The 13,707-nt window shown below is 45.6% G+C and overlaps 1 protein-coding gene across 2 annotated transcripts in view; it reads left to right on the plus strand.

Moving 5' to 3' along the window:
• LOC146821594 (uncharacterized) overlaps positions 1-7,355 on the plus strand; it is a 97,139-nt gene extending 89,784 nt beyond the window's left edge. Inside the window, exons 6-8 of one of the 2 annotated variants that reach the window (XM_085612620.1) lie at positions 1,677-1,834; positions 5,337-5,585; positions 6,119-7,355. In XM_085612620.1, the coding sequence (XP_085468746.1) occupies positions 1,677-1,834; positions 5,337-5,579 (401 nt within the window). In that variant the 3' untranslated portion in view covers positions 5,580-5,585; positions 6,119-7,355. Of the gene's footprint in view, positions 1-1,676; positions 1,835-5,336; positions 5,793-6,118 lie in introns of those variants that run through there. The other variant, XM_085612619.1, reaches the window with a different exon arrangement.
• Positions 7,356-13,707: the final 6,352 nt, after the last annotated feature.

The raw sequence follows: 13,707 nt of genomic DNA on the forward strand, positions 1-13,707 counted from the left end.
AATTTGTTATTGCAAATGATGCAAAATTGACTTATATTTTGCAAGCCCGGTTTTTAGGTCGAGCCTGGCAGGTCATGCGCAGCTCTGCGCGGCCTGCTGTATTGGAGTATGGAATTGAAACCCTGCCCTCTCTCTGCCCATATTTGTCATTGACTTGTGTCATTGTCCTTCGTAAATGCTGGTTTCTGAAAAATAGGCTTATTAGTCCCTCCTTGGTCCCACCTTGTCTTCATTTGTAACCTCCCATGAGGACTGGCCCTTTTACTTCTACTTCGTTTGTTACACGGTATGTCTTATTTAGTCTGTAAGCACTATTTTCTTTCATGAGTTTCTCCTACTGCAGGCACGACATGCTTTTTCCTGCAACATTCAGTATATTCAGCGCTCCATGTGCGCTTTCAAAGGTCGCTTTTACCAAAAAAAAGCATTTGTTTGTCAACTTGACAAATAAATGCTTTTTTGGGTAAAAGCGCCCCATATTGCACGTTCACTTTAATAGCGTCCGAGGACCTTTCTTTAGACACGGCTTGTCTAAAGAAAGGGGCGTGGCTTCTATTAACGTGAAAGCGCAGCATGGGGTGCTTGTAAACAACAAGCATTTGCAATGCAATAGTTCTCGCATTTTAGAAACTTTGACCTATTGGTATTGTAAATGACAATGCCTTTTACTTATGTGTTGTTTTTTAAACACATAAATAAAAGGCATTGTCACCTACACTGCCAATAGCTCAAAATCTCGCAATTGCAAATGCTTGTTCAATTAGGAATGGGCGTAGAAGGGGCATTCTCTCCAAATTGTGATTTGTTATGGCCTCAGTTGCAATCTCAAACCATTTCTCACTTACCAACACCTTATATGAACTGGCAACTGATTACCAAAGGGGAAAGTGATTTATGAATGGTGTCTGGTGACCTTGTGGGAGGAATAAGTAAGCAGTGGTTCAGATGACCCAGAAAGTTGTCCAAAACTGTAAACCTTTTGTTTTTTTTAATAAACAGCACAGGCTCCTTTAATGAATAAAATATATTTACATATGAAAAAAGGGTATACCATTTGTGAATGCAAACACAGATATGGAGATCTGCTGTTGCTGGCAGGCCACCATCTCCTTGTTTGTACCCAATAATAGGGTGTCACAAATAAGTGGCCTGCCTAAATTATATTCATTAATTTATTCTGCAACTGGAGATTTTGTAGTGCGACATATTAGTACATATATTGCATTGCAAAATCAGAAACTGGTTGCAAAAAGTTGGTGTACAATTTGCAACTACTTTTTGCGATTTTTCCCTTTGTACTTCCGGCCTAAAGTTAGGTGACTGAAGAACAGTTTAAAACAGCACAACTTATTTCTTAATTTATCGTAAACCATCAATTACGGTTAAGTAATAACTGACTCTAAATATATTTTGATAAAGATAATGTTTCAGTTTATTTTCCTGACAGGAGTTTTGTTTCCTATAGTGAATATATTTTCTTTACATTGAGCTGTAGTACCTGCAAACATTATGGAATAAATGAGACATTCAAATCAAACCATCAATAACAGATTCTTAACTAAAAATAATCAAAACTTGCCGCAGCTACTAGACATGTTCTGCTGTTTTGTTCTTCCATATATTTGAGCTTCCAATGCTCATAATACTGGTGCATTCTTATGCCTCCTTTACTGCAGAGACTCGGCCCTATTTCTGTGATCAGTGTGGGAAAACCTTCACTCAACAGGGAGCACTGCGACGGCACCAGCGCATTCACACAGGAGAAAAGCCTTACAAATGCAAAGCTTGTGAAAGAACATTTACTGACATGTCCACACTGAGGCGACATGTGTCTGTACGTATTTTGTTAAATTATTTTATGCTGTTTCACTGGCAGTAGAACCAGGTCCAGGTGAGGTGTTTTTGTGTGTGATTTTGTTTATCCAATACTCTGAAAAGTGGTGCGATATTGGAAACATGTTGATGGCTTGACCTGCCCCCGATACAGTGGCACAAAATGGCAGAACTTACTGCATTCACTGGGCTTTGTGCCGGTGAGCTAATAATCCCTAAAGATTTGATGCCTACCATTCATACCCCGCTATGTGCTTCAAACATTCGCATGTGGTTGTAGGTACTCAACCTTCACACAAGGGACTCACAATGGTTGCAGGCTACTTACATTTTACTGTGTGTCATGCATGTTCCAATGTGTGCGCTGCCATTATTAAGGCATTCGTTGTGTGAACTTAGGTAAGTCTAGCATGTGTGGTCATTAATGTCACTAAATGTGGTGGAAATGTGTAGGTTAACCTAAATTCTTGAGTGGTGGTGGTCGGCTGTGAATGAAGTGTGGTGGAGAGTGTGAACGCTTTAGTTTTGCAAAGGATGTTGCTTTTGGTGGATAATCTGCTTCACATAGGCACTTATCTGGCTCCTCATCAATAATCTGTCAAACCACTCTGTACTCTGTAATGGAGATGAATGCCAATTGATCAACAGTTTGCAATCATGTGGGCCACAAGTGTGGCAGTTTAGCTATGTTTGTTTTTCGCTCTTTTGTGGCTTGTGTTATCCACTGGATAGATTAATGGATTATTCTAATCATAGCTATGTTGTAGTGCAAGTTGCTACTGCAGCTTTGCTGGAACAGGCTTGCTTTTACTCTCTCGTCTGGTGGTATAACATGGTCCTTATTACCAAGAATGTACTTGCATGAGCTGCACTATTCCTGATGCTTTGGATGGGTCTGCAACTATGCTATCTCTTAGCTGTGGACGGATTCTGACTGTAGATTTGCTACTCACCAAGGCCGCACAGAACCATTGAACATGGCCTTAAATGTAACATACGTTACCACTTGGCTTTAGTTTTTTTTTATCACCAACGTTTGGTGCTTATGAAAATCTTTTCCACTGGCAGGGAGTTATGATGTATCCTAGCAGCTCTCTCTGTTTGCCACCTAATTTCACTGATAATGTTCCCCTCCAGCGGGTGTCAGAGCTTATATCCCATGTAAGCATGCCTACATCCCTGCCAGTAATGGTGGTAATACTGGCTATGTGGGTAAAATTTACCACCTATATGTTTTAGGTCTCGCCTGGCAAAAAGCAGCGCATGCGCTCCTCTCGTCAGACAGACTTTTTGGAATCGATTCTCCGCCGTGGGCTCATGCACACGCCTGCATGGACAATGATGGCTGCTCCCGCCATCTGTCCAATGCAGACCGCATGCGCGTGTCCAAGGGACAGTGGACAATCCCACGCCATTTTATTGCCATAACAACGAAAATGCCGCTTTGCTTGTTTTTTTTTTTTAATGTCAGTACCCCCGGGGCACAAGCAGGCATCCACTTCTGTCTTTTTGCTGCGATCAGGTGTCCTGATAGAAGTGGATGCTTGCTTGTGCCCCGGGGGAACTGCAGGACAGCTGATCGCAGAGGTGTGTCTTCCCCATTTCTCTCTCACATCCTGGCTTTACTACTCCCCTCTCTGCAGCCCCCTTCTCTCAATGCTCCTCTGTCCCTCGCCATCTTTGTCCTTGCACTGTCTCACATGTGCCCGCCCTCTTTGTGCCGCTCGCTGAATGTATCCCTGTCAAGCCCTCTTTGTCTTGCTCCCTGTTGTCAGCTCTTGTCTGCCATTCATCTCCAGCCAGCCCCTCGCGATGCGCTGTCCACCCCGCTCACCCTCTGCCTCAATGCTTGATCTGCCTTCTTGCAAGTAAAAATGAACTTCCCTTGGTGGAAAATTGAAATAAAAATTGGGTCTCTAAGCTCCCAACAAGAACTATAGCCCATGTGTTAGAACTTGCACAATACTAAATTGGACCATACAATAATTAGATATTAAAAATTATTTTATTAAAACCCTAAACAATCATCATAGTTAAAAATAGACATGTAGCTGTCTATACTCTATATTTATTGGTCTTGATAAAGATGGAATATTAAAGAAAACCATCGAAACGCGTCAACGCTGTACTTTGTACAATCCGTGGAACAGCTTATCCTATAGATATAAAACGAGTAAAGTGTATCTAGGATTAGCCAAGCAAGTGTTGAACCCGGATGTGATAATTAATGACAAAATGTACTGTCTGTATCTGTCTCTCTGTTGATTGTTTGGCCAATGTATTGAATTTAGGTTAGGCAAATTTTCCTCTTTTCTGTTGATTTTATCATATTTTCTGCAAACATCGACTTAAATGAAATACGTTTATATTTAATGTGTGTGTAATTAATATGTGTATATGGTACATTAACTTGTTATATGAATATAGACAGCTACATGTCTATTTTTAACTATGATGATTGTTTAGGGTTTTAATAAAACCCAATTTGTATTTCAATTTTCCACCAAGGGAAGTTAATTTCTACTTGTCAGTAGTACCCTAATCCCCTGGTCTAGTACAAGGGGTCCCTCTCATTTCATTTTTATATGATCTGCCTTCTTGACATCCATTTCAAACCCACAGAGGCATGAGACAGGCGTGCAATTCATTAAGCAACTATGGGGTTCACATTGGTTTTCCTTCATGCACTGCCTTTCTTTTTCACTCCTCCTTGTATGCCTGCATGCTTACATAGCTTTCTCTCAGCAAACCAGTATGAAACAAGCATTTGCAATGCAATAGAAATGACAATGCGTTTTATTTATGTTTCAAAAACCAAAACATAAATAAAAGGCATTGTCATTTACAATGTAAATAGCTCAAACTCGCATAAATGCGAGACCTGTTGCATTGCCAATGCTTGTTCTCTTATGGTGCTCCTGAAATCTGTCCAGCAGGAATAAGGACGTTGATAGTGAAGTGGTAACAGTGTGGAAACATTGTGAGGAATGAGGATGAAGTCAAATCTCATTTCAATAAAGAACATATGCTGGCATATGTATTTATGTAGGCTTCAGGGTGGTGGAGTTTACTGAGAGGAGGGATGCGTTATCACAGGGAGTGCCTGGGTCAGCTATGCAATGGCTCACAGTTGAAGAGCTGGTCTTTCAGGGCATCTTAAAGGCAGTGTTTACTAGGAACGGCATTTCTGTGTTAGGGTCCCTTTAAACTGAAGATATCAAAGTAAAATTAAAACCTTTCAGCTAATTAGAGGGATGATCTTGTGTTGTGGTGACTCTTTAATACAGGAATGGGTTGTAGTCCACTCTAATTAGAAAATATTAATGTTCACCGTTTGTGTACTGGGAAGCACACTTGTGATGAAATATAACACTTCACTTCACCACAAACATGCTGGGAGTGTATAATATGAAAATAAATTAATTTGTGTTGTGATTTGTTTTCTTTAAACTAATTTATTACACAATTATTTTTTTGTCGTTTCTCTTTTTTTTATTCCCAAGATCCATGATCGTAATGCACACTGGAGAAGCTTTCTAATAGACCTGACTACTAAAAAGGATCACAACTGGTCCAAAATTGAAACTGTGTCTGATGTCTACACTGGTGACCACTCAACATCAGAGATTTGGTCCACAGACCAAGAGAAACGTCTTCGACCAGAAGGAATGCGTGAAAAGGTTGCAGAAGACCTGATCACCAATGACAAACCTAGAGACAATGAACTATCTTTTACACAGTTGTAAGAAATGGTATGTTAATAGAAAAATGTAAATGTTGAAAGTATCTGTGAATCACAGATTTTTTAACTAGTGGATGAACCACTAGTGATCTCAGACTCCGGCCCTCGATGGACATGCACTGTGTCATGCCTCAAAGTGCAGGAATTGTATGTTGGTACATATCTTATTGGACAGCAGTAAACAATACATAAATAAATTCTTCAGAAAAACATAAAATCAGGTCTTTTGTGAATTTCTTGCTATTATGTTTCTTTTGGTATGTGCTGTTGATTGGCCATGACTGTGGAAAATCTCAGACCTGTTGCTTTGTGCTCTGTTGCTCCTTAGCTGGGTTTGTACTGTATATATTTTGCTTCAGACATACTATATATCACTGCACGCATACATTCATCAATGGACACAATCTGTTCCTTAGGGTTGGCCACATTGAGAAAGGATTTTGATAATTGGAAATATAGTTTTCAGACACCTACAATGAATCTTAACATTCTAAATGTATTCTGTAAATAAAAGGAATTCATTTTATTTCCATTCTATTTCAGATGGATACAGCAGATGTCCCACCGTACACTTTTCCCTAGGCGCCGGACTGCATGCAGAGATTTTTTTCATACCAGTGCTCCAGCCAGCCTCCAGGTGGCATCATGCGGCTCCGCATTGGCTCCACACCACCTCAAAAGTGATGGAGCGGGGCTGCATTTAAGCCTCACTCTGGGCGCTGACACTAACTCTTTTCTTTCTGTTTCTTCCGAGGCAGATCCGGTGCCCCTCTCCTGGTTTTGTCAGTTTTCCAACGACTTCCAAAATTGTTTCACAGTGTGCTAGTGAACAATGTACCCACAAGAAATTGCATGTTTCAAGCCATGCTGCTTCTTCCTCAGCAAGTAGTTGTAGGTCACGGACACGCAAGGTGTGTATTTGGTGGCTGAGCTCAAAACAGAGCTCTAGGTCAGGTTATAAGTGTGCCCTCTTGCACCCAAAGATGATCCGAGACTGTAAGTTGTAGTGGTATGTTCCCGAATACCAGAAGAAGTTGCAGACTTCGAATAGGTCCCACTTCTGTTCCAAGTCATGGGCCCGGATATGGTTCCTGTCCCACTTCTGCGACCGTTCAGCTTCAAGCTCAAAATACTCCTGTAAGTTCAGGTGCAGACACAAGCATAAAAGAGCAAAGCGGGACCCCAACCCATCCTGCCACTCTGAATCCGTGGAGAATGCACGAGGGTGTCCTGATACAAGTCGTACTTCGATGTCACCGGCCACGGAACTAATTCCTCAGTTGGTTCCAAAGCACCCTGAATTACTTTTGGCTGCCAGTTTGCAGTACCACATTATGGATCAAGGAAGGGCACTTTCTGCTGTTAAGGTAATATTATTGCCCATATAATGCTGTTCAAACTTGTATTTAGGGTTCATTATTTGAGATCCTTTATTATTCGGGTGAGCGCTCTAAGTAAATGTTGTAAGCTCTGACTGCACTACTGACAGTGGTTCCAGTATAAAAATGTGTACACACGTTTTCAAAGTTTAGCAATATGAGGCTATGTATAATGCTCCCAGAATACTCTCTGATTTGATGCAAATATTTGCAGAAGCTTGAACGCAAGATTGAGGATACTTTCAAATTTCAGGTACCATTTCTTTGCAGCATCATTTAGTAACGTGTTGATGCATGGTAGTATTTCCCAAAAATATTCATAATGGAAAATCAGTATAACCAGTTTCAATAAGATTATGGGAAACAAAAATAAACAAGCAATGGCAAAGCCAGTAGATCTGAAATTGGTGGTCAGCGTTTAGTTTTGTCAATGTGTGACTTGTTTTGGCATGGGTTTTGTACCACCTTATTGGTGTTGGAGCTGACGGGCCCTCACCATTATAACAAACAATGGCAAAAGCAAAAATGTATTTTTGGTCTCAAAAAATACACACTGCCACAGTAGTTACAGGCAGATCTGAAATTGGTGGTCAGCGTTTAGTTTTGTCAATGTGTGACTTGTTTTGGCATGGGTTTTGTAACACCTTATTGGTGTGGGAGCTGCCGGGCCCTCACCATTATTACAAACAATGGCAAAAGCAAAAATTGATTTTTGGTCTCAAAAAACACACACTGCCACAGTAGTTACTGGCACTGAACAAAACTACTTTGTGTGCAGATATGCACCTTGTGAAAGAGCAGAATGCTGTCACTCACAGTGAAGCCAGCCGATACAGAGAGCGAGACAGAATTTTAATAAACCCAAATGGTCACGGTCAACGTCAGACCAAATTAGGGGCCAATTATTAAAGAAAGTCTCAAAAGTGCTCCAATGGTATATGTCCTTGCATTAAGTGCAGCTATACAGCTTTTGTGAATTCCCAAGAATTTACAGAAGTAGGACAAGAAATAGTACTCCTAGAACATATTTGTGAACTGTAAATTAGCTTGAGCAAATAAGCATGTGTAGATTTGCTCATGCAGAAATCTGAGTATTTGTAAGTTCACTTTCCCTCCAACCACTTTTTTTCCCAACTCTGGAAGAAGGTTTACATCTGCCATTGTCAGGAGTAATTTTCCAACATTTCTCAGTATAGGAAAAGATTAGAGAAGAGTTGTTGAAAACCCTTAAAACATGAAGGTTTACAGGTTTGCACAGACTCAAAAGGGCATTCTAACCCTGGAACAATTGCTTACCTCTACCTTCAGCCCCAGTATGTAGATCGTGGCAATATAAGGGGATTTCAAGTATTCAAACACTACTATGGTATGAGCCCTGGCATAATCAGAGTGGCTATATCAGAGCTCTTATATAATGAGATTGCTGCCATCATTTGTCGCTGCACTACATGGCACCAAAGGGGCAAGTGGATTTTGTTACAGGACAAGTATATTTATGGTTGGTCATTGTAGCTGTTTTCCGATAAATACAGACAAAAAGCATTTGCTTTCCTGAGCAACTCCCATTCCAGTTGCCATGTTTTCACTCTGACAGCAGGTCGCAGCAGCAGCGCGGGTGCAGGAGCAGGGAGCGGGAGGACGCCCAAACTGCTGCCAAACTGTTTACGGCCCCGGCCCTAGCCTGATCCCCTGTTGATTCCAGCACACTGGGGGCTTAGTAGTAGGACGATAGACCGTCCGTTCACCGGCTCACCAGCGGGGAGCGAGGAGCTCGCAGGCTTCGAGGCACCGAAACGAGGGGAGGCAGAGGTGTGGAGTCTTGTCAGGTGAGCGTAGTTAAGCGGAGGCTGAGGGAAAGCGAGGAAGGAGAGAGGAACGAGAGCGAGGTCACCTTTAGCGGTGACCGCAGAGTGAAGAGCCCAGGTAATCCCGCAGAAGTGGCCCAACTAGATTGGGTGCGGCTTGCGGTGCTTCCAGCGCACCCTGCTCTCTATACCTCTATACCTTTCCAACCCTATTTCATTCCTCTGCTTCCCGCCGCCTACCGTTTGCCACTTCTATTGCAGCTGTCGCCCAGGGCACCCCCGCGACCCCTGTGACTTCTGCTCCCCCCGCAACCCTCACTTCGAAGAGGGTAAACTCCGCCAGGTGGCAAACGGTACAATGGGCCCAACGGGAGAGGGCACATTGTGGTCATACTGGCCGTGATTGCTGCCACACTGCTCTAGGGGCGCCGCCAAGCCTTTACCAACACCTTTACCAATGCCCTTATCTCCCCTCAGCCACCAGCTCCGTCAACTGTTGCTCTCTCCTGCTGCTACCCCAAAGTACCCCCAGTAAGCCAAGTACTCCTGACTCTGGGAATCTGTAACTTTTAACCGGTGCCACTGAACAGAGGCGGATAGGAGGAGCTGCTGTGTGGTGTGCCGGCAATCGCCTGGCAGCGGAAGCTGCTTGGAATGCAGCCTAGCAGCTCATCCCCCTGATAGCACCCTGCTACCTTGCTGCTGCATCTTTGGACCAAAGAGGGGTCAGGAAGGACCCCAAAAGGACACAGACCGATGTTGAACCGGAAAACCCAGACTCAGACTTAGACTCAGCCGTGGGAGGAGTTGCCCGAGCCCGGAACTCCTTCTAGTGTCAAGCTTACTTGACCATATCCCATCTTTCACACATACCACGCCCGTCTCTGTTTTCTGTCTAAAAGAGGCCACCTAAGCAAGACTTCAAGATAAAAATATTCAACATAATAAATAACAAAACAAGTTAAAAAAAGGACCTTCACTGGACAAGACTCAACTATGGGGCCTGGGTCCGCAGGAAAAGGCTTAGACATTAAATCCCGTACATTTCAACAGCTCAAAGGGTAAAGCCTATAACATCAAGCCTTCAATTTCTGATGGATAAATCTGCCAGTGGATTCCTCACCTTGTGAATATCCCCTGCGCCAGCATTCCACGGAACTTTTTTCCCCAGCTCTCTACGCCGACGTGGACGTCATAATGCATCGGCTCCGCTCGCGACTCTGTATGACGTCACCGGAGCCATAAGAGAGCCACTTCGGCATGATGACGTCAGTTCCCTTTTTTCCGCGCCGTCGACACGCAAGGGTTTTCCATCACTCTCCTGCTACTTTGTAGTCTTGTAGTGTGTTACTGTTGGTGAATTCACCATGTCTTCGACTAGGAAATCAGGTTTCAAACCTTGTAGGGAATGTGGGGGCCACATGTCGATGACAGACCCTCATGAAGATTGTTTGTGGTGCCTTTCTTCTGACCACGACGTGGAGGACTGTTCCAGCTGCAGAAGGATGAACCCCAAGGCCTTGAAGGAAAGAGAGGCGAAGCTCTTCATGGCCAAGGCAAAGAAGGAGAAGAGAGGTAGGAAGAAGGAGAGATCGAGGCCGGAGTCGTCGACTTCGCATTCTTCGAAGTCGAAGAAACACCACAAGAAAAGGAAGCATAGCTCTCGGCGCCGGTCTTCGAAGAGCAAGGCTTCGAGATAGACTTCGCCTCGACGTCGAAGTAAGGATGTGTCTTGTTCTCCATCTCCTAGGAAGTCTCCAGAGAGATCTCCATCGCTGAAGCGGACTCCGCGCGGTCTCCGGCGCAGTCTCCGGCGCAGTCACCGGCGCCAGTGGAGTCTTCTGCTTCTGAGGTCGAGCAAGAACAGGAAAAGGAGCCTTCTCCAGAGTCGGCTGATCCTGTGGCTCCTGTCGAGGACTTTTCGACTCCGGTTCCAGGTACTCCTCAGCCGGATTCGGGATCGATCCCTTGTCCACAGTTCCCGACTCCGGGTGTGGATTCAACGCATTTTCTAAATGCTATGTATGGGATTTTTCAACGGGCTGCCTTCCCATCCGGCACACCTTCTGGTCCCGTGGGTCCTATGGCATACACCTTGGGAGTGCCGCAGCATTATGCTCAGGCCCCATTTATGCCCTTTTTGCCGATGGCTCCTTCGTGGCAGTTTCCGGCGCCGTCTGGGGATCCATCTCGACTTCGATTGGATCGGCCTTCTTCGGAGCCCTCCTCGACGCCGTTGCCGACTCCCTCGGCTCCGTGTCATGCGCTTCCGACTCCAGGCGCCGCCGACTCCGACACCGCCGACTCCACGTTCGGTTCCACCGACTCCGCGTACGGCGCCACCGGCGCCGGTTCCTCGGATTCGCTCAAGGAGAGAGGCTCAGAGAGTCTTGGAAGAGGAGCGTTATAGGGAGGAGGTGGAAGAAGGTGAAGTGGATACATCTTCCGACGACTTTGAAGGGATTCAAGAGGCTAGTGGTCTTGATACAACTCCGGAGTGGGAGTATTCTTCTACTAGATCCTCTCCACTGCAGGAACTGGCTCCTTATCATTTAGTAATAAAGAAGGCCGCAGAGTTGCTGGACTTGCAGTTGCCCTCTGCTGAGTATACACCAAACCTTCTGACTGAGGTTCTACATTCGCCAGCTTCGACTAGTGAACCATTGTTGCCTTTTAATGAGGCTATTTTGGAGCCAGTTATGGATGTCTGGCGTAAGCCACTCTCTTCGCCGGCAGCCTCCAGACAGGTGGCAAGGAGATATAGGGTGGCTCCTGGGGATCCAAGTTTTCTATCTTCCCACCCTTCTCCAGAAAGCCTGGTGGTGCAGGCATCATGCTCGAAGCATGCTTCAGGAGCCTTCCCTCAGACTCCTGTGGACAGGGAGTCCAAAAAGGCTGATCAGGCAGCTAAAAAGACCTTTTCTTCAGGGAGCATGGCGCTTAAATCCACTAATGCCACCTGCTTACTAGGGCGCTACGTTCATGCTCTGATGGACTCTATGAAATCATTAGCCCCTAAGTTGTCAGAAGGGAATAAGGCGTCTTTTATGGAGGTGGTCACTGACACTCAGGCTGCTGCAAGGCAGGTAATTCAGTCGGGGCTTGATACGGCTGATTCTGTGGCAAGGATAATGGGATCGTCGATAGCCACTAGGAGGCAAGCGTGGCTTCGTTCTTCTGGCTTTTCTACGGATGTTCAGGCCACCTTGGTAGATTTGCCTTTTGACGGACAAAAACTTTTTGGCGAAAAGGCTGATTCCGCCTTACAAAGATTTAAAGAGAGCAGGGTGGCGGCGAAATCTTTAGGTTTGCAGACTCCTGCTAAAGGATTTGGGCTTAGGAAATTCAGAGGCTTTGGCAGATCTTCATTTCGCTCCTTCCGGCAGCCTCAGCAGCAACAGCAGCAGCAGAATCCCCTCTATAGATCGTATAGAGGAAGACAAAGAGGACGGAGAGGTTCTGGTCGCAACCCATCTTCATCTTCTGCCTCCTCTGCTGCCAATGAAGCTTCAGGGAATCAGCCCTAGATCCCCCATCCTAGATCATGTGAGACCTGTGGGGGGTCGGGTGTCCCACTTTCTGCGAGGTTGGAAATCTGTTACAACCGACCTTTGGGTTTTAAACCTCGTGGAGACTGGGTACGCCCTTCCCTTTCGGGAGTTTCCTCCCCCTTACCCTCCTTGCCTGGGTTCCTGCTCAGAAGACCATCCGCTTCTTTTGCAGAAGGAGGTTCTAGCTTTGCTTCAAAAGGGTGCGATAGAGGTGGTTCCAGAGCAGGAAAGGGGTCAGGGATGCTACTCCCGGTATTTCCTGATTCCCAAGAAGGACGGCAGATTGCGTCCGATCCTGGACCTCGGAGTCTTGAACTTTTACCTGAAACAGGAGAAATTCAAGATGCTGACCCTTGCGCAGGTTCTTCAAGCGTTGCAGCAAGGAGACTGGACGGTGTCGCTCGACTTGCAGGACGCGTACTTCCATGTCCCAATCCTGAAGTCGCACAGGAAGTATCTCCATTTTACGGTTGGGTCGCAACATTACCAGTTTGCGGTCCTCCCGTTTGGTCTTACTACCGCACCTCGAGTCTTCACGAAGGTGATGGCAGTGGTGGCTGCTCATCTCAGGAGGTCGGGGATTCCGGTTTTCCCCTACCTGGACGACTAGCTTCTGAAGGCAGAGTCCCCAGGGATGGTGCAACATCATCTGCAGGTAACATCTCAGCTGTTATTCGACTTGGGTTTTTCGATCAATGTGCCCAAATCTCACCTGGTGCCCTCTCAACGCAACCTGTTCATAGTGGCGGTACTGGACACTACTGTGTGTCGAGCATTACCTCCTCCCCAAAGAATTTTTGACATTCAAGAGTTGATCCCTTTATTCCACTATGGAGCGGTTGTTCCAGTTCTGAAGGTCCTTCGTCTGCTCGGTCTGTTCACTTCCTGCATTCTGTTGGTCAACCATGCATGCTGGCACATGAGGGCGCTCCAGTGGTGCCTCCGCAGGCAGTGGTATCAGCACAACGGAGATCTCAGGGAGTCGATCAGGATCTCCAGAGAAGCTGCGTCGGATCTATCTTGGTGGAGCGTGGAGGGCAATCTGTCTCAAGGGAAGCCCTTCCATCTGCTTCCATCGGTGGCCACAGTGATAACGGATGCCTCCTCCCTAGGGTGGGGTGCTCATCTGGGGGATCTGGAGATCAAGGGTCTTTGGTCTCCAGAGGAAAGGTTGCTTCACATCAACCTTCTGGAATTGTGGGTGATTCGTTTGGCACTCAAGGCCTTCCTCCCTTCCCTTCGCGGTCAGTCTGTTCAAGTCCTGACGGGCAACACTACCGCGATGTAGTATGTCAACAAGCAGGGAGGAGTGGGGTCGCATTGTCTCTGCAGAGAGGCTCTGCGTCTATGGTCCTGGGCTCAGGACCATCAGATTTGTCTAATGGCAAATCATCTGG

Source organism: Triturus cristatus, chromosome 6 (assembly GCF_964204655.1).
Source record: "Triturus cristatus chromosome 6, aTriCri1.1, whole genome shotgun sequence".
Taxonomy (NCBI): domain Eukaryota; kingdom Metazoa; phylum Chordata; class Amphibia; order Caudata; family Salamandridae; genus Triturus; species Triturus cristatus.